General features: G+C 47.1%; 1 protein-coding gene across 1 annotated transcript in view; it reads right to left on the bottom strand.

Annotated features, from left to right (window-relative positions):
* LOC307245200 (F-box/LRR-repeat protein 7-like) overlaps positions 1 to 23,250 on the bottom strand; it is a 38,697-nt gene continuing 15,447 nt past the window's right edge. Inside the window, exons 3-4 of the mRNA XM_080020651.1 lie at positions 4,804 to 5,472; positions 1 to 2,526 (exon numbers count right to left, since the gene is read on the bottom strand). Coding sequence (XP_079876777.1) covers positions 1,790 to 2,526; positions 4,804 to 5,472 — 1,406 coding nt within the window. The 3' untranslated portion in view covers positions 1 to 1,789. The remainder of the gene's footprint in view (positions 2,527 to 4,803; positions 5,473 to 23,250) is intronic.

Here is a 23,250-nt window from a genome sequence, read left to right as displayed (position 1 = left end):
TTGGTGCAATTACAGCAGCAATTTGTTCCTGGTTGTTTAAATAATGGGTCTATGGCAGTGGAGTGATGGGCAGTGGAGTGATGGGCAGTGGGAGTGGTTGTCAGTGGAGTGGTGGTCAGTGGGAGTGATGGTCAGTGGAGTGATGGGCAGTGGGAGTGGTTGTCAGTGGAGTGGTGGTCAGTGGAGTGATGGGCAGTGGAGTGATGGACAGTGGGAGTGGTGGGCAGTGGGAGTGGTGGTCAGTGGAGTGATGGGCAGTGGGAGTGGTGGTCAGTGGAGTGGTGGGCAGTGGGAGTGGTGGTCAGTGGAGTGGTGGGCAGTGGGAGTGGTGGTCAGTGGAGTGATGGGCAGTGGGAGTGGTGGTCAGTGGAGTGATGGGCAGTGGGAGTGATGGGCAGTGGAGTGATGGGCAGTGGGAGTGATGGGCAGTGGGAGTGATGGGCAGTGGGAGTGATGGGCAGTGGAGTGATGGGCAGTGGGAATGATGGGCAGTGGGAGTGATGGGCAGTGGGAGTGATGGGCAGTGGAGTGATGGGCAGTGGGAGTGATGGGCAGTGGAGTGATGGGCAGTGGGAGTGATGGGCAGTGGGAGTGATGGGCAGTGGGAGTGATGGGCAGTGGAGTGATGGGCAGTGGGAGTGGTGGTCAGTGGAGTGATGGGCAGTGGGAGTGATGGGCAGTGGGAGTGATGGGCAGGTTTAGGTCTTTGGGGCGGTTTGGCGAACACAGATTAAGCCTGAGATGAATCAGAGACTAAATCAAACGTCAAATCTGGACGAACTGAAATGGCCTTAAAATAGCCCCAGACTTGATCTCGTCTTGGTTTAAAACCTCTGATTTCCAGAAGGAAGATTAGAGCAAATCCAGGTCTCAGTCAAGGTTTCAATTCAAACTTTAGAAGAATGGGCGTGGCCTCCAGGTGGACCAGGTTGATCTGGACTGAGAGCAGCACCAGGACCAGACAGAAGGATCTGACCGCTCCTTGGTCCCTCAGTCCAGGACTTCCTGCTCTGGAACTAATTCATCTTCAATCAAGCAACGTCTCAGGAAGACATTGTTAAATTTTGGATGAATTCAAATCAGATGATCTTAATCCTGACTTTGATTAAACCCCGCCTGCGGCACGCCCCTTAAGGTGCAGAGACACACTAACAGGATCAGCTTTGTTGTTGCTATGGTTACATTCTTAGTGGTTTGCTCTGAGAAAACTTGCTGCTTATGAACAGGTGTAGCATGATAACAACACAATGAAGGAATCAAGGAATAAAAAAGAAGAATACAACGCATTGAAGTGATAATCCATCTGGAGCCAGTGCTACATGTTGTCGTATAATCGCTGCAAAGTGTGACGCTCGGACCCCGACGTGGCCCCTCGGCCCCTGAAGGTCTCCCTCTCAACAGATAAATAGGGTAAATACATTCCATGGAAGTATTTTAAAGGGACAGCATCTCAACACCCAGAGAAGCCCACACACCTAGAAGCACCAGGAGACACCTCCACCTCCCAGAGGGTTCACCACACCCCAGTTTAGAGTCAGGGCGACGGGGTCAGACAGGTGTGTAACCAGTTAGACAAATGTGTAATAAGTCAGACAGGTGTACAATCGGTCAGACGGGTGTACAATCAGTCAGACAGGTGTACAATCAGTCAGACGGGGGTACAATCAGTCAGACGGTAGTACAATCAGTCAGATGGGTGTGTGACCAGTTAGACAGGTGCTTAACAGTCAGTCCTTGTAGCAGGGATAGAAAACACATCCACTTGTCAGAGGACAGAGTCGTTGTGGCGTCAGTAGAAGGCCGGGTTGGTGTGCTCGATCACGCAGCGCCTGCAGTGGCGCCTGACGAAGCGCAGCGCCTCGGGCGACACCTCGCAGTCCTGCACGTTGAGCAGCTGCAGCTCGCAGCAGTTGGCGGCCAGCGCCCGGAGCCCGCGCCCCGTCACGCTCTCGCAGGCTCGCAGGCTGAGCCTCCGCAGGCCCTGGCAGTAGAGCGCCAGCTGCTCCAACCCGCCGTCCGACACCAGGGGGCACTTGCCAACGTCCAGGGACTTGAGCTTGGGGCAGCTGCGCGCCAGGTGGCCCAAGCCGTGGTCTGTCAGCCCCTCGCAGCCCCTGGCGTTCAGGTAGCGCAGGCGCGGGCAGTAGCGCGCTACGTAGCGAACGCCCACGTCGGTGATGCGGGCGCAGTGCGCCACGCTCAGGTAGCGCAGGCAGCCCTCCAGCCGCGCCACCTCGCGCAGCCCGAAGTCGCCCAGCAGGCGGCAGTCGCTGAGGCTGAGCTCCCGGATGGACGGGCAGTGCAGCGAGAGGTGGCGCAGAGCCTCGTCCGTCAGCCGCGCGCAGCGGCGCAGGAAGAGGTGCGTGAGGCGCGGGCAGTGGCAGGCGATGGTGCGCAGGCCCTCGTCCTCCAGGGAGAAGCAGTCCGTCATGTCCAGGTAGTGGATGGAGATCTGCTGGCCGTGCAGGGGAGACAGCTGCAGAGACGCCTCCGGGGTCAGGCTGATGCACGTCACCTTGGAGCAGCCTGCCGGGAGCACAGGACGGGTTCAGATACCACAAATACTTCATCCATGCCCAACTAAGGAAATGGCTGCAAAAAGGGTTGTTGTCGAATGAAGATATACAGTCATCATGAAAAGGCCTCATAGCTGCTTATGAAAAGAATTGAAGCCACTTGTGGCTGTTTCCAGAATAACTTTTAACCCCGCCCAAACCAATGGAAGTGAATGGAGAATGGGCCAAACTATAAAAAAAATGTAAAATTAAAATTCAAGTCAATTCATTTTTTTGAAAATGATTTAGTTACATTATTGAAGTAATTGGATGATATTCAAAGGGGCGTAGTCATGCCTGAGGATGAGATGATTGGCGGTTCTCACTGACAGCCTACACTGAGGAAACCGCACGATCGCTTTAAATCAGAGGAACCCAACCGGCCCCCAGGGGGCACCAGAGGAAAAACCACTCTGAGCTGAACCCAACTGAACTGGAGCAAAAACATAAAAATAACTTGCAAATTGGAGAAATAAAAAAAGGTTTTTCAGGGAAAATAAATGTCACCGTCTATACTTTCCACTTAAAGGAATATGCTTCACTGAATTAATTTTGCCGCTGTTAAATGAAAGCCACATTAGTATTCCAGGGGAATTTTCCAAGGCGGGGTTTTTGGTGTCGCTTGGTTAATGACAGCAGCAGACTGACGTGGAGGTAAACCCTGCGCTCCGCCACAGAAAGCCTTTCTTCCCCCAGATGGGAGCTCATGGTTGGCAGAGTGTCCTCCGTGCCTCTGATGCTTTCAGCAGCTTTGGGGGAAATGGCCGAAAAGAACGACTCTTTGATTTGAGTCCACACACGTGTGTGACGTCAGGTCGCAGCCGCTGCTCGATGCATCTCAATGTCAATGCATCTCAATGTCAAAGCATCTCAATGTCAAAGCATCTCAATGTCAATGCATCTCAATGTCAATGCATCTCAATGTCAAAGCATCTCAATGTCAAAGCATCTCAATGTCAATGCATCTCAATGTCAATGCATCTCAATGTCAAAGCATCTCAATGTCAATGCATCTCAATGTCAATGCATCTCAATGTCAAAGCATCTCAATGTCAAAGCATCTCAGTGTTAATGCATCTCAATGTCAATGCATCTCAATGACAAAGCATCTCAATGTCAATGCATCTCAATGTCAATGCATCTCAATGTCAAAGCATCTCAATGTCAAAGCATCTCAGTGTTAATGCATCTCAATGTCAATGCATCTCAATGACAAAGCATCTCAATGTCAATGCATCTCAATGTCAATGCATCTCAATGTCAAAGCATCTCAATGTCAAAGCATCTCAATGTCAATGCATCTCAATGTCAAAGCATCTCAATGTCAATGCATCTCAATGTCAAAGCATCTCAATGTCAAAGCATCTCAATGTCAATGCATCTCAATGTCAAAGCATCTCAATGTCAATGCATCTCAATGTCAAAGCATCTCAATGTCAATGCATCTGTGTATGAACCTCAAAGCTCAACGTTCCCCCAACAATCAAAGAGCTTTTTACAGCCTTTTCCAGACGGCCGTGAAACCAGGCAGGAAGACGGCCATTAAACCAGGCAGCCAGACGGCCATGAAGCCAGGCAGGGAGATGGCCATGAAACCAGGCAGGAGATGGCCGTGAAACCAGGCAGCCAGACGGCCATTAAACCAGGCAGCCAGACGGCCATGAAGCCAGACAGGGAGATGGCCGTGAAACCAGGCAGGGAGACGGCCGTGAAACCAGGCAGGAGATGCCGTGAAACCAGGCAGGGAGACGGCCGTGAAACCAGGCAGGGAGACGGCCGTGAAACCAGGCAGGGAGACGGCCGTGAAGCCAGGCAGGGAGTGTGGGCGAGTTCCACGGCACATAAGCTGCTAGCTATAACCATGGCGAATTTTGCCACGTTAAACTGGACCTTCCATCAAATGCCAAATCTTCTGGTTCAATTATTTGCTATATTTCCAGATTTTTCAACCCCGCCCCAAATGTTCATCATGTGACATCTCATGACCCCCCAATGCCTGGTTCAAGTTTCTGATTTTTCTATTGGAATTTTAGACAACTTAGCACCATTAAACTCACCTTTTTTTCCACCTTTATGAGTTCACTTTTCATAAGAAATTTAATTTGACATGAATTTCCCCATCCTCTCACCACTGATAGTACATAGTAAAACATTTTTAACTATGAATTATTTAAAAAAACAAAGCGTTTATTCCTCATTAAGTTCCATTTGAAGCCTTGTGGTGCGTCGCCTGAAGGTGCAGTGTTACCTGAGAGGTTGAGGTGCTCCAGGTTGGGGCAACGGGACACCACCTCAAACACCGACTCATTGGAGATGTTGTAGCAGCCGGCCACCTCCAGGCGGCGCAGCTCGGGGCAGCAGAGCGCCAGCACGTGCAACCCGCGGTCGGTGAGCCGCTTGCAGCCGCTGACCACCACCGTCTCCAGCGTCAGGCACACGTTGGGCGTGTCCTGGCACAGGCGGTGGGTGAGGATGCGGAGGGCGCGGTCGGCGTGCAGCAGCTCCCCCGCCAGGCGCACGGTGCTCCAGAGCCGCGGGTCCCACGCCAGGTTGTACCAGCGCCGGCACACCCGAGCGCAGCGGCACAGCTGGTTGGTCGGCAGGTGGGAGAAGATCTGCAGGAGGGCGTGGTCAGGGAGGAGGTCCACGGGTGCCAGGTGGTGGTGGTGGTGATGGCTCTTGGACTGGCTCTTGGAGCGCAGGTGGGTGGTGGTGCCGGTGGCGGCGGTGGTCGGGCAGCCCCCCGGCTGCGGGTGGATCACCGCGGCCACCGTCTCGGCCGGCGCCGAAGACGAGGACGACGAGTTGGACCCGTGGCCGTTGCTGGACAGCGCCGGCGAAGACAACGAGGACGACTTGGACGGAAGGATCAGACCCGGACTGGGGGTGCTCAGCGTCCGGGTGCTGGAGTCCAAACCTGGAGGTGGAGGAAGGGAGGGTGGAGGGAGAGAGTTAGAGGGTGTAGTTACAGGAAGAGTCACTCGGTTCAAAACTATTCACAGCTCCATTATCACTACACAGTACATATAGTATTTACTTCACTACTTCACCGCTCCCTGATCACTACCCCAGGCCCTACTTGGTCAAAAATACACATGCCCTATGGAGTAAAATCTACTGATTTCACTACTCTCTACATAGTAAATATATATACGTTCACTACTCTCTACATAGTAAATATATATAGTTCACTACTCTATATAGTAAATATATATAGTTCACTACTCTCTACATAGTTAATATACATAGTCCACTACTCTCTACATAGTAAATATATATAGTTGACTACTCTACATAGCAAATATACATAGTCCAATACTCTCTACATAGTAAATATATATAGTTGACTACTCTACATAGCAGATATACATAGTCCACTACTCTACATAGTAAATATTTGTAGTTGACGACTGTACTAAATGGTAAAATGTTGATACTTCATGTTGTTGTAGAAGTATTTTGCTTTGTTATGTTTTCCATACAGACTTTGCTCCTTGTTTTTAAGTTTGCATCCAAAGGCGCTGAAACCCCAAGGACGAGCGTCCGATCAGACCTGCCCACCTGTCTGGCATGTGGTCCCCCACCCCCAGTCATAAGGTGGAGGAGGGTCCCCCCACCCCACTCCAGTCCTAGGGTGGAGGAGGGTCCCGCCCCCCCTCCAGTCACAGGGTGGAGGAGGGTCGACCCCCCCCAGTCACAGGGTGGAGGCATGAGGACAGAACTGGACACCATCAGCAGTGGTGTGAGAGTGTCCCTCGTGATGGAGGTTGCTGGAGCCTTTGATGGTCTGAGGTGAAACGCACCAAACTCACCGCAACAAATTCACAGTTTATGTAAATGTACGTGAAGGAATAAAAGTGAAAACTAAAATTCTGATTCTGAATCTCTAGTTGGAAAGATAAGAGTGAAACTAGGATCCAAACAGCAGTGCTTAGCAAGTTACTTGTATAATGTAATTCATTACATATTACATGTTACTTTAAATTGCTTCTTTCTGTGTGAGGTAATAAGTTACTAATTACACTACTTTTAAATTACTCACCGAAATAATAATAAAACGGATGTTATTTTTTGCCGAGGGGAACGCAGATTTGCGACGTAGCTTAGGGGCGGTGCCATATGTGCAGCTGTCCTATCGCGTGAGCGTGATCAGATCACGTGATGTGTTTGTCATGACATACTGACAAATACCCAGTGAGACCATGATTTCTCCGAGTATACAGTATAAACTTGAAATGATCAGAGGACAATCGTAATCAGACAAACCACATCTGTAAGGGATAGGCGTTTGATCCAATCGGCCCACCGCTAGAAACACGTTTCTTGACATGGCAACTATAATGATAGTACCCACATTGTATTAGTAACTTCTAATATTACTGCATTACTGCTAAAAAGTAAATTATTACTGTCACGCGTTACTTTTGTAACACTGCCAAACATTCATTACTAACGTCTTGTAAATGAAATAAGGGTGACATTTAACAATTATCATTTTGCTGGGGATGAACCTCTTGAAGCACCCCTTGTGGGGGTCCCCGGACCCCATGTTGGGAAACCACTGATCTAAATGATGCTTCCGGTGCAGGAAACCCCCGAGCCGTCAGAGCAGCGACAGTTCCCTGACTCATTGCTGTGAGCGATGGCTTGTCGTGCGGATCTGTGTTTGGGGATGGATGGAAAGGTGGGGGGGGGAGCACGGCGCTCCCTCAGACTGTACCGTTGGATCAGTTTTCCAGATGATGCGCTCGGTTCATCTCCCTGCCTGGCGGTGATGACATCCACAGGCTCCTCAGCTCCTCAGTCTGAGGGCCGGGGTCACATTCAGTAACTCGGTGTATGGGTGCACATACAGGGGCTGAGGCCCGTTTACATCTTCTAAATACTGGTAACGTTACCTTGAACTGAGCACAGGGTCATGAACACGACAGCTTTGATAGCCGTTTTGAGTAAAAGGTTGTAGTATTTCCTTAAAAAAAAGAAAATTACACCAAACAACACCGTGGTGTGGTTTAAGCAGCTACTGCTGTCTTGGGTCTAGGTAATTGGGCCCGGGATCAGTGTGGCTGTACACCTGTTGCCTGTCAGAGTAATCAACAAGGAACAGGTAAATCACCCATCCCCACACACACAGGAGGAGAGCCTCTGCCATGACATTTTGTCCCTCTGCTCCCGGCTTGTTCCACCTTGCCCACTCTCTACGATCAACTGCTGTGTTTGCAACACCTCTGCATGTGTCTCTGTGTTGGAGAGCCCTGAAAACACCACCCGGGTGGAGTGTGGCAGGCAGAACCGCCTAAAACACGTATACAGTGGTTTCACGACTGGTCCAACCTGATTCCACTCGATCCAGATTTGTCCTTCGACATTAAGTCACGACCCAAAACACATTTTAAGATTTGAAGCATTCTCACTTTCAGTATTTCATAAAATGAGTCGTGCGGTAATCCACAATGCTTCCTTGAATTTTAAAATCCCAGAACAGACAAAGTGCAAAAACGGCTAAAAAGCCATTGAAACCATAGAAACTCATTCCCTGACTTCTAATTTCCAACCGATTTCCAAAATATCGTTTCATGTAGACAGCACTACAATGCCAATAGGGACCATTGGCAACATCAAGAACATAACGCTAAACCACCAAAGACATTGAGTGGTTTGGGGGTGTATGCAGTATGCACCAGCGGTCCACTGCAAATGGAATGGTTTTGAATTGGGAGCCACGAGTTGAGAACCTCTGCATTAACTTCTACTGTACAAACCTTAACTTTTCATTTTAGTTCGCTGACACTGACAAAATTGGGTAATAAGCCATCAATGTGGCAGTCAAAGGCAGGACAATCGTTCAAACATCAACGCAATCAATGAGACGTCATTTTCGATTGACGCCGGGAAATCCGGAAATGGTGGCTCTGAGGGTCCACGCACGCACTCTCACACACAACACATTCTAAATAATCACACAACATCTGATACCTCATCTCCCTAATAACAACAACAGCTGCAGGAGCACGGTGGAGCCCGGGTTGGCCTTTTGGCGGAGGCGGGGGTGAGATGCACAACCAGCTCTCACATTCCCCACAATGACAATAAAACATTTCCACCGATTTTTACGATCCCAAAAACCCTTAAAAGAAACAAGAAAAAAGAAATGAAAAAACGTCGACTCTCGTTGTCCAGATATTTGGCACGAGCTTGTGCTGAACCTTGGTGTTTATTTGAGTGCTTTGTAAACACGGAGAGATTCCTGAGTTAACAGTTAACTCAGGAATCTCTTAATAGAGTTAATAGAGTCGTCCGAGATGCTGCGTCGCACGCTGCACAAACAACGGAGGGCGGTAAACGGACTGACGCCACCGAGGCACAAATTCCCCGACAGCGTCATTACAATGTGGCCGTATCTGTTGGTAAGATGTTAGAAAGCAGCAGCTAGGGTCAAGGTTAGGACTATTTATAGACATCAGAGTAGTCTGAGGTAGATTTCGCTGCTTGAAAATGAGCCATAATTCTTGGACATGCACAGGCGCAGATTTCTGGAGGGACGCAGGCGATACGCCCCCCTCAATATTAAGAACAAGTACACTTGTGCCCCCCAATAAAAACATGGAATGACATGAATAAACATTTCCGCCTCAAATTGATGAAGAATTGAATCGGTGCATAAAAATTGACCAGAATGCAGGAAATGATGCTCAAAGTTTCCCAGGGGAGGACTCCAGACCCCCCCAACTTAATGCGTCCGCCCTCAATGTTCCAACGAAACCTACGCCACGGTGGACAAGGACCGGAAGTCACAGTTGATGGATTCTCCACTGTTGCTTGAATTGTTGCAGGGAGAGATTTGGCCATTTGCCTTTAATTTGGAAACAAGGCACCACACCGTTGAAGCAGACCTTTTCTTCACAGGCAAAAAGATCCTGCAAACCCTGTACGGTGACAACCGCAGTGTTACTACGATTCTCAGCTGTGATTATGCCTGAATAATTATTATAACAACCATTAGTGAGGCAGAGGGAGCGGCACTGTTCACCTTAGAAGAATTCCACCAGCGGGGGCAAAATAACCCCAATGAAAGCAAATAGGTTTTCCTGACTTTTCAACGGCTGTCGTCGCCTCTGAAGCAAAGCGACGCAGGTGGAAGGCAAACGTGTGCCAAGCCCAATACCGTGGAGGGAGATTAGCCATCACACTGAAATGACAGTTGGTCGCCGACAGTTGGCGCTATTTTATGAAGTGTAGGAACCGCCCTCACACGGCGGCTCAAAGCAAGCACCATGATGTGGAGAAATGAGGGCATCCCAGAATGCAGTCACGTGTCGGTAAACTTCGGCAACTGCCGTTCACGACCGAATCGTTTTCCTCTCCTCTGTTTAAAGGTCAGGGATGGACACAAGTGACCGGCTCCTTCCTTTCCTTGGGACGGACCGGGGGCGGCGCTGTTTAACGGTCACGCCGAAGTGCCTCGCATCGTGCGTCCTGCACTGGGAGGCGGAGGAGCCGCCCCCGGCCGAGGAGCGGAATCCAAATCCCGTAATAACACGTGTCGCTGATCATGAGAGTTTGCCAAGCCTGGGAAATCACAGCGCTACTAATTAGAATACATTTCCGCTCTTCCCTCCAAGCCGTGCTCCTACGCAGCTGGAGGGGGGGGCGCTAAGTGAAGACAGCCTTCCTCCTCCTGCCTTTCACCTCGGACACCTGGGAGACGTTTTGGGAGCGTACCATTCCGTAATATGGACCCAATAAAGGGCCAAATCTAATAATAACAGCTGTGCTGAGAGTGAAAGCGAAAGTGTGATGTCTGTTTTTGACAAACACCCTCGTGCAGTGATGTCATGCACGCTGCCCTTCCATCCCGTGTTATTGATTTGAAAGCCGCCCTCTCTGGTGCTTGCAAAGGCACCCGACCTCAGCGGTCCTGTTCCCGTCTGTTCCCAAGCTGCAGCAGAGTTTAACGTTGAGGCGCAGGCTCCAATGTCAGCGCTAACCTGCCTTCGCTCGCTGGACCGTGACCCATAAAAGTTGAACTTCCCTTCGCGGGGCTACAAGTTTTCTACTTTAGACTTGGAAAACATTAACTCCGGTCCCATGGGCAAGACCAACACAAGCCGCCTTTACAACCCAGCAGACAGTGCCTCTGACAGGCCAAATCAATTATTATTCTACTGCTCGCCAATGCCCTGGCCAAACAAGAGACTTGCATATAAAACCAATGCAGACAAAAAAAAAAAAAGGCAGAAAAAAAACAGCAGAAGAGCCAGCCCAAAGTCAATTACCTGGAATGAGAAAGAATAAAAAAAGCCTTGTGTTGGTGTAAGGATGTTGCCGTGTCTGAGGCGGTGAACTATCTCACGCCTGAAACAGCAAAACTAGGACCACACCGGGGATGCGGATGGTTTTGGGCAAACAGATACCGAAAACAAGGAAGTGTAACAGCACCAGTATAACTACTATTGTTGCCTGGGATTATGGCTGTATAATGGTTATAAGAACAATTACTGAGGCAGAGGGAGCTGCACTGTTGGTCTTCAAAGAATTCCACCAACGGGGGCAAAATAATCCCGACCAAAGCGAACTCCGTGTTTCGCTGCAGTTTCGAGTTTTCCTGACCTTTCGATGGCTATTGTAGCTTCTGAAGCAAAGTCACATTTTTAAAATCTGGGTCTGTCATTAACAGAATAAATACCATGCAGCTGGTTAAACTTTGCTTGGAGGTGCCGTGAGTGCAGATGGTGCAAGATTCATTTGGTTTTGGGGAAGCTGGGAGAGAGAGAAAACTACCCAAACATCTGGTCCCTTCTCCTCCCTGGCCAGACAACAACAGACACTGGGAGAAACTCATGCATTCTGAATGTGCGTACGGCCACAGCAAGGCATACTTGGCTGAAATCATTTGCCACTAATACCCAGATCTGTGATGAAGTGCAGCAGGATCTCGTTAACATAAGCCCCGGCCGACCTTCCCTGGCACATGTGGAGCGTCCTTTGATTTTTTCGGAAAAAAAGAGCTCGATGTGAATCAATGCCTGTGATCACCGGGAAAGCGAGGAGGACGGCTGCGTGATGAGGAGCCGCAGACGGTTGTTCTGGGTGAAGAAAACGAGGCGCGGAAGAAAAAAAGGAGCGGTTCAGAATGCGAATGCACGTAAATCTACGTCGAATGACGGAGACGGAAACCAGAGAGACGGCTGGGAACTCTGCGCAGGGGCCCCCCGAAGAGCCAGCGTCGAGCAAGAGAAAGGAAGAAAAGAGGAAAGAAAGGGGAGAAGGGTGGGGCCAATGAGCGCGAACAGGGTGGGTCCGTTTGGGCGGAAGAGGCTTCAAGGAAGGGCGACCATTTCACATCATTTATAATCTTCAAGCGAAAATGTGACTTTGTGTCATTAAAACATTGCTATCTTGTGATGCACAATTTCGTAGCACCGACCTAAAACACTTCTCCCACTAGGAGCTGTCAAATATTTCAGGCAGTGTCATACTTACGTACTGCATGAACTCATCTTGGATTTTTCTGAACAAGAGATTTGAGAAACGTGAGCAGAGGATTATCACGTTGTTAAATTCCTCCATAGGGCCACTCGGCCCTGGGAGGGACTGTCTTTGGATATCAGGACCTGCTACGAGGCTTCCTTGAGACTCTTCTACTTGAACACCCGGTACAAGGCCAGTGCAGAGACTTTGAGAGGGGCGGGTGCTTCAAAGTTTAAAAAAAAACAGTGCACATGGAACCAGATCTTAAAAATGCCATTTCCAGCGTCACCTGTGAGTTTCCGACACCGATCCCACCGATGAAGACTCGTTCGGTCTCGACCAATGAGGTTGCGTTTAGAAGGCGTACCTCATGAATATTCATGCCCAGCTCCTCGCTCGCCATTTTGGCCTTTCCAACTCCTTTTTTCCGACCGGCTCAATAAAGTTATGTATTATGGAATATGCGACTCATCAAATACCGTACTTGCTACGTTATTCTCCTTCGGTGATGATCAATGAAAATAATGTCGGGAGAGGAGTTATTGTCTTGTTTTTTCCTGCTTTAACCACACAGTGGCTCCCTATAAAATATGGCTGTTATTTGGGCTTATATTATTCTATTTTATCCAAAGTTGGATATTCGGATTCAGAACAACAAACCCCGACGACCCCCCGGTCGTCCTTCGCTGTCGGCATTTTCCAAACTCAAGTCACATGTCTGTTACCGAGGAGATATAGGGCGGAAGGGGAGGGGATGGGGGTTGTCACAAAATAATAAATAATAGTAGAAATGAGGCTCGACCGCCTCGTGAGGCTGCGGGCTCCAAACCGTTTGCTGGCAACGTCCTAATTGAACAGAGGGACTGAGGAGCTGAGGAGGAGCTGAGGAGGGCCCCGCTGTGTCCTCGCTTCAATGCCCGGAAGTTGGTATTACTGTACTATGCGACTCCACTGCAAGGCCTCCGCTACAGGAAGGGCCCGACGTCACCAAACACGCTGGGGGACAATGGGGCCCCGGCCGCTTCCTCACAATGCGCAGGAAACACAAGCGACATGACTGCCAGCTCCAGACGGACCATCCCCCCCCACCGCCGGCACCACCGGCACCGGCGTCCCGGCTCGCTGTAGGCCAGAAGAAAGGCTGCTTGTGCGGGCGCGTCTGGCATACACCACCCTAAACACCACATCTGCATGTCCTCGGGTGGTGGCTCGAGGCGTCTGAGAAGTCTGAGAAGCCAAACTGTCTGTCCAAGAACCCAAAGGACAACTAACCCTCAGGCTGAAGGAACCTGAAGGACCCACTGCCCCAGAGAGGGAGGCTGTGTGTTTGTGTGTGTGTGTGTGTCTGAGTGTGTGTGTGTGTCTGAGTGTGTGTGTGTGTGTCTGAGTGTGTGTGTGTGTGTCTGAGTGTGTGTGTGTGTCTGAGTGTGTGTGTGTGTCTGAGTGTGTGTGTGTGTGTGTGTGTGTGTCTGAGTGTGTGTGTGTGTGTGTCTGAGTGTGTGTGTGTGTGTCTGAGTGTGTGTGTGTGTGTGTCTGAGTGTGTGTGTGTGTGTCTGAGTGTGTGTGTGTGTGTGTGTGTGTGTCTGAGTGTGTGTGTGTGTCTGAGTGTGTGTGTGTGTGTCTGAGTGTGTGTGTGTGTGTGTGTGTGTGTGTGTCTGAGTGTGTGTGTGTGTGTGTCTGAGTGTGTGTGTGTGTGTCTGAGTGTGTGTGTGTGTGTGTGTGTCTGAGTGTGTGTGTGTGTGTCTGAGTGTGTGTGTGTGTGTGTGTCTGAGTGTGTGTATCTGAGTGTGTGTGTGTGTCTGAGTGTGTATGTGTGTGTGTGTGTGTGTGTGTGTGTCGGAGTGTGTGTGTGTGTGTCTGAGTTTGTGTGTGTATGTGTGTGTGTCTGAGTGTGTGTGTGTGTGTGTGTGTCTGTGTGTGTGTGAGTGTGTGTGTGTGTGTGTCTGAGTGTGTGTATCTAGTGTGTGTGTGTGTCTGAGTGTGTATGTGTGTGTGTGTGTGTGTCGGAGTGTGTGTGTGTGTGTCTGAGTTTGTGTGTGTATGTGTGTGTGTCTGAGTGTGTGTGTGTGTGTGTGTGTGTGAGTGTGTGTGTGTGTGTGTCTGAGTGTGTGTGTGTGTGTCTGAGTGTGTGTGTGTGTCTGAGTGTGTGTGTGTGTGTCTGAGTGTGTGTGTGTGTGTGTGTGTGTGTGTGAGTGTGTGTATCTGAGTGTGTGTGTGTGTCTGAGTGTGTATGTGTGTGTGTGTGTGTGTCTGAGTGTGTGTGTGTGTGTGTGTGTGTCGGAGTGTGTGTGTGTGTGTCTGAGTTTGTGTGTGTATGTGTGTGTGTCTGAGTGTGTGTGTGTGTGTGTGTGTGTGTCTGTGTGAGTGTGTGTGTGTGTCTGAGTGTGTGTGTGTGTGTGTGTGTGTGTATGTGTGTGTGTGTGTTTATTATGACCTTCCAGAGACATTTGCCAACGGTGGAAACAACAGATGGTGATTGAGATGCGAAGAGGAAGACGTGACAACGACTGTCACCGCTACTGGCAGAGGTGGAAAGTAACTAAGTAAAAGTACTTTGTTACTGTACTGACATGCATTTTTCAAGTATGTGTACTTATTCACAGTATCTATATGGAGTTGGGAGCCTTTGGACCTGTGCTCCACTTCATTTCAATACAAATATCTGTGTTTTTTTACTGCATTTCTAACTTTAATACTTTAGGAACTGAAGTGATTTCTGGTGACTTTAGTTACTTCAGGGTCTGGATCTATCAAACTGCTCATCAATGACGCATCAGCTCCATTGTTTACTCCATAGTAAAAGTAAAAGTATTACAGACTGTCCTATCAGGACACTGGATATGACAGGTAGTTTTACTTTTGGCACTGTGAGTACTATTAAGGGCTTATAAATACATATATTTTCGCATTTAAGTAGAAATGTCAACGTGAAACTATCACTTGTCACTCGAGTCATCTTGTGTCGGGGAATCTGGGTATCTGGGTATCTGGATATTTGGGTATCTGGATATCTGGGTATTTGTGTATCTGGATATCAGGTAATATGAGTATCGGGGTATTTGTGTATCTGAGTATCTGGGTATATGAGTATTTGTGTATCTGGGTATCTGGGTAGATGAGTATCTGGGTATATGAGTATCTAGGTATTTGGGTATCTAGGTATCTGACTACAGGTACTGGGTGTCGGGTCCAAGCCTTTCCCACTGCATCGTAACAAACCGATGTTTTAGTTTGGAAAGCTTGGATCGGGTTTTTGAAATAAATCATTTAGTGAACAATAGCAAACACCAGGGGTCTCCAAAATCCAAATTCAGCCACTGCTATTATTATTATTACAGACGAAAGAAAAGGAGTGAAGGAAGGACAGAACAGCCATCTTTGGTGGACAGTCACACGCGTGTTTAACAAAAGACCAAACAAATCTCATAAAAACCTTGAAAGAAGTTACAAGACGAGTGAAAAAAGAAACGTGCAGCGTTCAATGTAAACTCGGAAAACTGTAACTCGTGCCGCGTTTCACAAAACTCACAAAACTGTAATATGTACAGAACACGACTAAACTGGATCTTGTTTATTGCTGCCTGCGGCTATATTTATTATCATTATTACGATAACAGAAAACATCAGCGCTCATATCGGGTTTCTGCATCGGCACAGACCCAAGGTAAAGCTCCCGGTAGCCTCGCCCTGCACCGGCGGCCATGTTTAATGGCGTGAGAGGGGGACAGGGCTGGAAAAGCCGGCACTGATTTGGTTCTGATGAGGAGCAAATGTAGTGATGTCATGTGGTCGGAGCACCGGGGGGAGGGAGAGAATATTCCAGAGCCGCACGAGATGTGGAGCTGAGGCGAGCGCGGGGGTGACACTCCACGGCAGCGCGCTCGCTCCCTCCCTTCCCACGGCGCGAGCAGCGGCTCCGTTCCTGATGCTCCTGAAGATCATCTTTCCAGATTTTCCTGTGCTGCCAAGGAGGAGGCCACCCCCCCGCCTGGCCTCAACCCTCCCTAATATTAAACATCTTCAGGATTTAGGATCCGACATCCCTTGGTGCGGGGGGGAACGCAGGCGTTGGAGTGTCACGTGAGAAAGACACGAGAGGCGACCGGGAGCAAAACTCCTGATAGAAGCGAGTACGTTATTCATGTAAACAAAATTTTTCGTAGGAAGCGACAACATACTTTTACGTACTAATATCTCTGTCCATGCTGATTTGTACCACAGAGCAAAGTACCAATGTGATCTGAAATGAACAACACAGTGAGGAAAGGGATCAAAAAATAAAGTTAATAGTAAATAAGTATTAAAAATAGTAAAGTAAATTAATTCTTCTGGCCAATGAACAGTAAAGAAAAGGAACATGTGACGATGACGGGAACCTTTCCAGGGCTTCCTCTAGGGGGCGCCACTTGTCGGGATTGAACAACGTCATTGAGTGTGTCTTTAAGTCCGTTTCTGATTCTGGTTCTAAATGAAATTAAATGATAAACTACAACTATTCATTATTTTGGTTTTGCTAGGGACCCCCTCAGAACCTCACGAAGGGCCCCTTGGGGGGTCCCTGGCCCCATGTTGAGAATAACTGGTGTAGGATGGAGACACATCCCTTCCTCCCCTCATCAGTTCCACATCGGGGTACAACCACAGCCGCATGGATGAAGTAATGCAGGTTTCCATCAGCGCCACATAAAATCCCAGGTGGACCCAGGTGGTACAAGATGGATCCACCTGGGTCCACCTGGTACAAGATGGACCCAGGTGGACCCAGGTGGATCCAGGTGGTACAAGATGGACTCTGGTGGACCCAGGTGGACCCAGGTGGATCCAGGTGGATCCAGGTGGTACAAGATGGACCCAGGTGGACCCAGGTGGTACAAGGTGGACCCAGGTGGACCCAGGTGGATCCAGGTGGATCCAGGTGGTACAAGATGGACCCAGGTGGACCCAGGTGGATCCAGGTGGTACAAGATGGACTCTGGTGGACCCAGGTGGATCCAGGTGGACCCAGGTGGATCCAGGTGGATCCAGGTGGTACAAGACCGACCCAGGTGGACCCAGGTGGTACAAGACAGACCCAGGTGGACCCAGGTGGACCCAGGTGGTACAAGTGGAACAAGAACACAAGACATGAAAACCAACTCCTGAGCCAAGAACTCACAAGACTAACAGGCCCGACAAGAAGCACTACAGCCAACTGGCGTCTTTCCCAAATTTTCCACCGCGGTAGGAGCAGTGTTTTTCAACCTCGGTGCCGCGGCCGTGAGAAACCAAATCCCACTTTAATAAAGAACGGAAATGAGCTCTTGTGTTGCAAGATCAAAAATTGCAAGGCAGCACAAATCTGCAGAATCGGTGGGTTCCAGTCAGGACAGCAGCTCTGTATTGATCAAAGCCAGATCCACTTTGACTCTGAAAACCATTCGTCGCGATGAAAGCTTTGACTCTTTTTGGGGGGGTGGGTTTCTCAACGAGTGGCTCTGTAAAAGGAGTCGTTCCATTGATGGGACGGGTTGTTGGTTTGCTTGGGTTGGAGCGAGGGAGGACTTCCTGGACAGTGAGGGGAGGAGGAAGAGTCGCTCCTGCTCTGAGCTGTGAATACAACTCTCACAAGGATCATTCAAATCCCTCAACATTATTGGTGGAATAAAGCAGAGTAAAGCGTCACATTCAATATGAATTATGACGTCAACACCTTCTGCTCTTGACTCCTTGACTCAGTCCTCAGTGACTATTTCAGGTTTGTGAGTCGAAGTCTTGACCGTTTTGCCGGGGTGACTCCAGACTCTCGGCTCATTTAAAGTATTTGTTCGCTACGGACGAATGGTTTGTGAGTCTGGCATCACTAACGAGGAGGAGGCTGTGAAAACAAACTCAGTTCTATGTGTTTGGAGCATTTGAAGCATTTGGAGGTGTCACAGCAGCAGAGGATGAAGCAAAGAAAACAGAACAAAGACAAACAAGAAAAATACAATTGACTCCCAAAGTAAAATGAAAGAAGGGTTTTCAAAGCAGTGATCAGAGAGGAGGAGAGCCTGACTCCCTCCTCCCTCCCTCCCTCCCTCCCTCAAGCCATAAGAACTGTCAACGCTGACCGCACCAGGGGTCCTCACTGAGCCACACACATAGGCTCAACTACTTTACTGTACTGTATGTAGCATACTGTACCGCATACTGTGTCACTGTTCTGGGTTGTTCAGTGTTACCGTATTGCTGCGCCGTACTGTTGTATACCTGTGCTGTATATCTCAAAAACATTACCTCACTTTAGCCACATGCCACTTTAATGCACATATCTGTATATACATAAGTAGCCTACCCGATACACATAAGTCTATCCCATATACATAAGCCTATTCCCTTTATCTATTCCATTTATTTTTTTTTAATTTTATATATTTCTATTTTATTCTATTAGTATTCGACTTACTGTATTACGTTTTAGGAATCAGTTAGTTGGTCTAGTTGAAAGAATTTTTCCTAGGACATATTGTGTGTAATCACTGGGTGCGTTGCATTACATTTCACTGCATATATGTATGAAAGTATGTAAATGTATGAAAGTATGTCTATGTATGAAAGTATGTCTATGTATGAAAGTATGTAAATGTATGAAAGTATGTCTATGTATGAAAGTATGTAAATGTATGAAAGTATGTCTATGTATGAAAGTATGTAAATGTATGAAAGTATGTCTATGTATGAAAGTATGTAAATGTATGAAAGTATGTCTATGTATGAAAGTATGTAAATGTATGAAAGTATGTCTATGTATGAAAGTATGTATATGTATGTGATGAATAAACCTCTTGAATCTTGAATCCCTCCTCCCTCCCTCCCTCCTCCCTCCTTTTCGTGAATGCCTGATCCACTTGTTTTCTTTCTGCTTCTCGTCGCTGCTTCGCTGTGTTTCTTGACTCAGGTTTCCTGGAGCGAGGGATGGGGGGGAAGGGCGAGGACGGCAGAGGAGAGAAGAGTCCGATGGAGAGACGACAGAAAGAGAGAGAGAGAGAGAGAGAGAGAGACAGGGAGAGAGAGACAGGGAGAGAGACAGGGAGAAGACAGGGAGAGAGACAGGGAGAGAGACAGGGAGAAAGAAGAGAAGAAAGAAAGAAGAGAAGAAAGAAGAGAAGAAACAAAGAAGAGAAGAAAGAAGAGAAGAAAGAAAGAAGAAAGAAGAGAAGAAAGAAAGAAGAGAAGAAAGAAAGAAGAAAGAAGAGAAGAAAGAAAGAAGAGAAGAAAGAAGAGAAGAAAGAAAGAAGAGAAGAAAGAAGAGAAGAAAGAAGAGAAGAAAGAAGAGAAGAAAGAAGAGAAGAAAGAAGAAAGAAGAGAAGAAAGAAGAGAAGAGAAGAAAGAAGAGAAGAAAGAAAGAAGAAAGAAGAGAAGAAAGAAAGAAGAGAAGAAAGAAGAGAAGAAAGAAGAGAAGAAAGAAGAGAAGAAAGAAAGAAGAGAAGAAAGAAGAGAAGAAAGAAGAGAAGAGAAGAAAGAAGAGAAGAAAGAAAGAAGAGAAGAAAGAAAGAAGAGAAGAAAGAAGAGAAGAAAGAAAGAAGAAAGAAGAGAAGAAAGAAAGAAGAAAGAAGAGAAGAAAGAAAGAAGAGAAGAAAGAAAGAAGAGAAGAAAGAAGAGAAGAAAGAAAGAAGAGAAGAAAGAAGAAAGAAAGAAGAGAAGAAAGAAGAGAAGAAAGAAAGAAGAAAGAAGAGAAGAAAGAAAGAAGAGAAGAAAGAAGAGAAGAAAGAAGAGAAGAAAGAAAGAAGAGAAGAAAGAAGAAAGAAGAAAGAAGAGAAGAAAGAAGAGAAGAAAGAAGAGAAGAGAAGAAAGAAAGAAGAGAAGAAAGAAGAGAAGAAAGAAGAGAAGAAAGAAGAGAAGAAAGAAGAGAAGAGAAGAAAGAAGAGAAGAAAGAAGAGAAGAAAGAAAGAAGAAAGAAGAGAAGAAAGAAGAGAAGAAAGAAAGAAGAAAGAAGAGAAGAAAGAAAGAAGAAAGAAGAGAAGAAAGAAAGAAGAGAAGAAAGAAAGAAGAGAAGAAAGAAGAGAAGAAAGAAAGAAGAGAAGAAAGAAGAAAGAAAGAAGAGAAGAAAGAAGAGAAGAAAGAAAGAAGAAAGAAGAGAAGAAAGAAAGAAGAGAAGAAAGAAGAGAAGAAAGAAGAGAAGAAAGAAAGAAGAGAAGAAAGAAGAAAGAAGAAAGAAGAGAAGAAAGAAGAGAAGAAAGAAGAGAAGAGAAGAAAGAAAGAAGAGAAGAAAGAAGAGAAGAAAGAAGAGAAGAAAGAAGAGAAGAAAGAAGAGAAGAAAGAAAGAAGAGAAGAAAGAAGAGAAGAAAGAAAGAAGAAAGAAGAGAAGAAAGAAAGAAGAGAAGAAAGAAAGAAGAGAAGAAAGAAAGAAGAGAAGAAAGAAAGAAGAGAAGAAAGAAAGAAAGAAGAGAAGAAAGAAGAGAAGAAAGAAGAGAAGAAAGAGGGAAAATGGCAAAAAAACATTTTGGAACTTCTTTAACAAACAACAGATGTGTCTTCTATATTTAGAGGAATAGACAGACAGACAGACAGACGTATAGACAGACAGACAGACAGACAGACAGATAGACAGACAGATAGACGTATAGACAGACAGACAGACAGACAGACAGACAGATAGACAGATAGACAGATAGACGTATAGACAGACGTACAGACAGATAGACGTATAGACAGACAGACAGAGACAGATAGACAGATAGACAGATAGACGTATAGACAGACGTACAGACAGATAGACGTATAGACAGACAGATAGACGTATAGACAGACAGACAGACAGACAGATAGATAGATGATCCTTGAGGCAGCAGCGATCAGATCCCATCACTTCCATCCCAGTCTCCATCCCAGTCTCCATCCCAGTCTCCATCCCAGTCTCCATCCCAGTCTCCATCCCAGTCTCCATCCCAGTCTCCATCCCAGTCTCCATCCCAGTCTCCATCCCAGTCTCCATCCCAGTCTCCATCCCAGTCTCCATCCCAGTCTCCATCCCCATTTGGCCTCCCAGTTGTCCCAGCTGCCTTGGTAAGGATTGATAAATTACCGCAAACAATTAGCTTTTAAAGAAGCTTAACAGTCTGAGAAAAAAAGTGATAATAATAAAACAAAATAACATAAAAAGTAAAGTGCCAAATACACACAATAGTCAAAAAATACAAAACACAAATAGTAAAATATATTAAAATATACAGAATATACAAATGCGATCCCAATGGACAGGATAGGTTATTGGTATGGGAATAGGTTATATAGGGTATACAGGGTGTATAGGGTATATACTGTAAGGTATATACTGTAGGGTGTATAGGGTATATATGTTAGAGAGGGTATATAGGTTATATAGCGCATATAGGGTGTATAGGCTATATAGGATGTACAGGGTGTATAGAATGAAAAGGGTATGTAGGGTGTATAGGGTATGAAGGGTATATAGGGAAGGTATTGGAGGCAGATGGTCAGCGTGGCGACCCCTAACGGGAGCAGCCGAAAGAAGGAGAAGAAGAAGAAAAGGAAGACAGGGTGTATATGGTATATAGGGTGTATAGGGTATGTAGGGTGTATATGGTATGTAAGGTGTATATGGTATGTAAGGTGTATATGGTATGTAAGGTGTATAGGGTATGTAGGGTGTATAGGGTAAGTAGGGTGTATAGGGTATGTAAGGTGTATAGGGTATGTAGGGTGTATAGGGTATGTAAGGTGTATATGGTATGTAAGGTGTATATGGTATGTAAGGTGTATATGTTATGTAAGATGTATATGGTATGTAAGGTGTATAGGGTATGTAGGGTGTATAGGGTATGTAGGGTGTATAGGGTATGTAGGGTGTATAGGGTATGTAAGGTGTATATGGTATGTAAGGTGTATATGGTATGTAAGGTGTATATGTTATGTAAGATGTATATGGTATGTAAGGTGTATAGGGTATGTAAGGTGTATAGGGTATGTAAGGTGTATAGGGTATGTAGGGTGTGTAGGGTATGTAAGGTGTATAGGGTATGTAAGGTGTATATGGTATGTAGGGTGTATAGGGTATGTAGGGTGTATAGGGTAAGTAGGGTGTATAGGGTATGTAGGGTGTATAGGGTATGTAGGGTGTATAGGGTATGTAGGGTGTATAGGGTATGTAGGGTGTATAGGGTAAGTAGGGTGTATAGGGTAAGTAGGGTGTATAGGGTATGTAGGGTGTATAGGGTATGTAGGGTGTATAGGGTAAGTAGGGTGTATAGGGTAAGTAGGGTGTATAGGGTATGTTGGGTGTATAGGGTATGTAGGGTGTATAGGGTAAGTAGGGTGTATAGGGTAAGTAGGGTGTATAGGGTATGTTGGGTGTATAGGGTATGTAGGGTGTATAGGGTATGTAGGGTGTATAGGGTAAGTAGGGTGTATAGGGTATGTAGGGTGTATAGGGTAAGTAGGGTGTATAGGGTATGTAAGGTGTATAGGGTTTGTTGGGTGTATAGGGTATGTAGGGTGTATAGGGTAAGTAGGGTGTATAGGGTAAGTAGGGTGTATAGGGTATGTAGGGTGTATAGGGTAAGTAGGGTGTATAGGGTAAGTAGGGTGTATAGGGTAAGTAGGGTGTATAGGGTAAGTAGGGTGTATAGGGTAAGTAGGGTGTATAGGGTAAGTAGGGTATACATTGTAGTTATACGTTAATCTTTGAATGTTCATCACATCAGCTTCAACCGCAGCATCGACCCAGCGATGCAGATCACTCCAGATTTGAGGGAAACTTGTGATTGGCTGTGATAAGCAGATGCATATTAAAATGTCTGCCCTAAATTCTTTGCATTTTCATTTTTTTGGTGTTTTCTTTCTGGAGCTTAGTGCTGTTATCAGCGTTTCCCTGGAGCACTGGGAGCCAGGAGGAGCATTGTTTTCCTCTACATTTTATTTTTTCACCCCTCGTCTCCCTTCCTGGTTCCAAAACAAGTGGATAAGGGAGTGGAGCCCACCGCCCCGTCCACGCTTCTACCCCGGCAGCGTCTGTCTTCTGTCAGGGCCTGAACCTTGACTCCAGCTGCAGCTGATAAAGCACTGTCCAAAAGAAAAAGTGGAGGGGGGAGCATTAAATAGTGTCAAGATGGACGCCACAATGCCAACAAGCCACCACGCCACCACGTCACCACGTCACCACGTCACCATGCCAACACGCCACCACGTCACCACACCAACACGCCAACACGCCAACACACCAACACGCCACCACGCCACCACACTA

The sequence above is a fragment of the Zeus faber genome (genome assembly GCF_960531495.2).
Source record: "Zeus faber genome assembly, chromosome: 19".
Classification (NCBI taxonomy): Eukaryota; Metazoa; Chordata; class Actinopteri; order Zeiformes; family Zeidae; genus Zeus; species Zeus faber.
The sequence above is the reverse complement of the archived record's forward strand: the minus strand, read 5'-3'. Positions and strand labels throughout refer to the sequence as shown.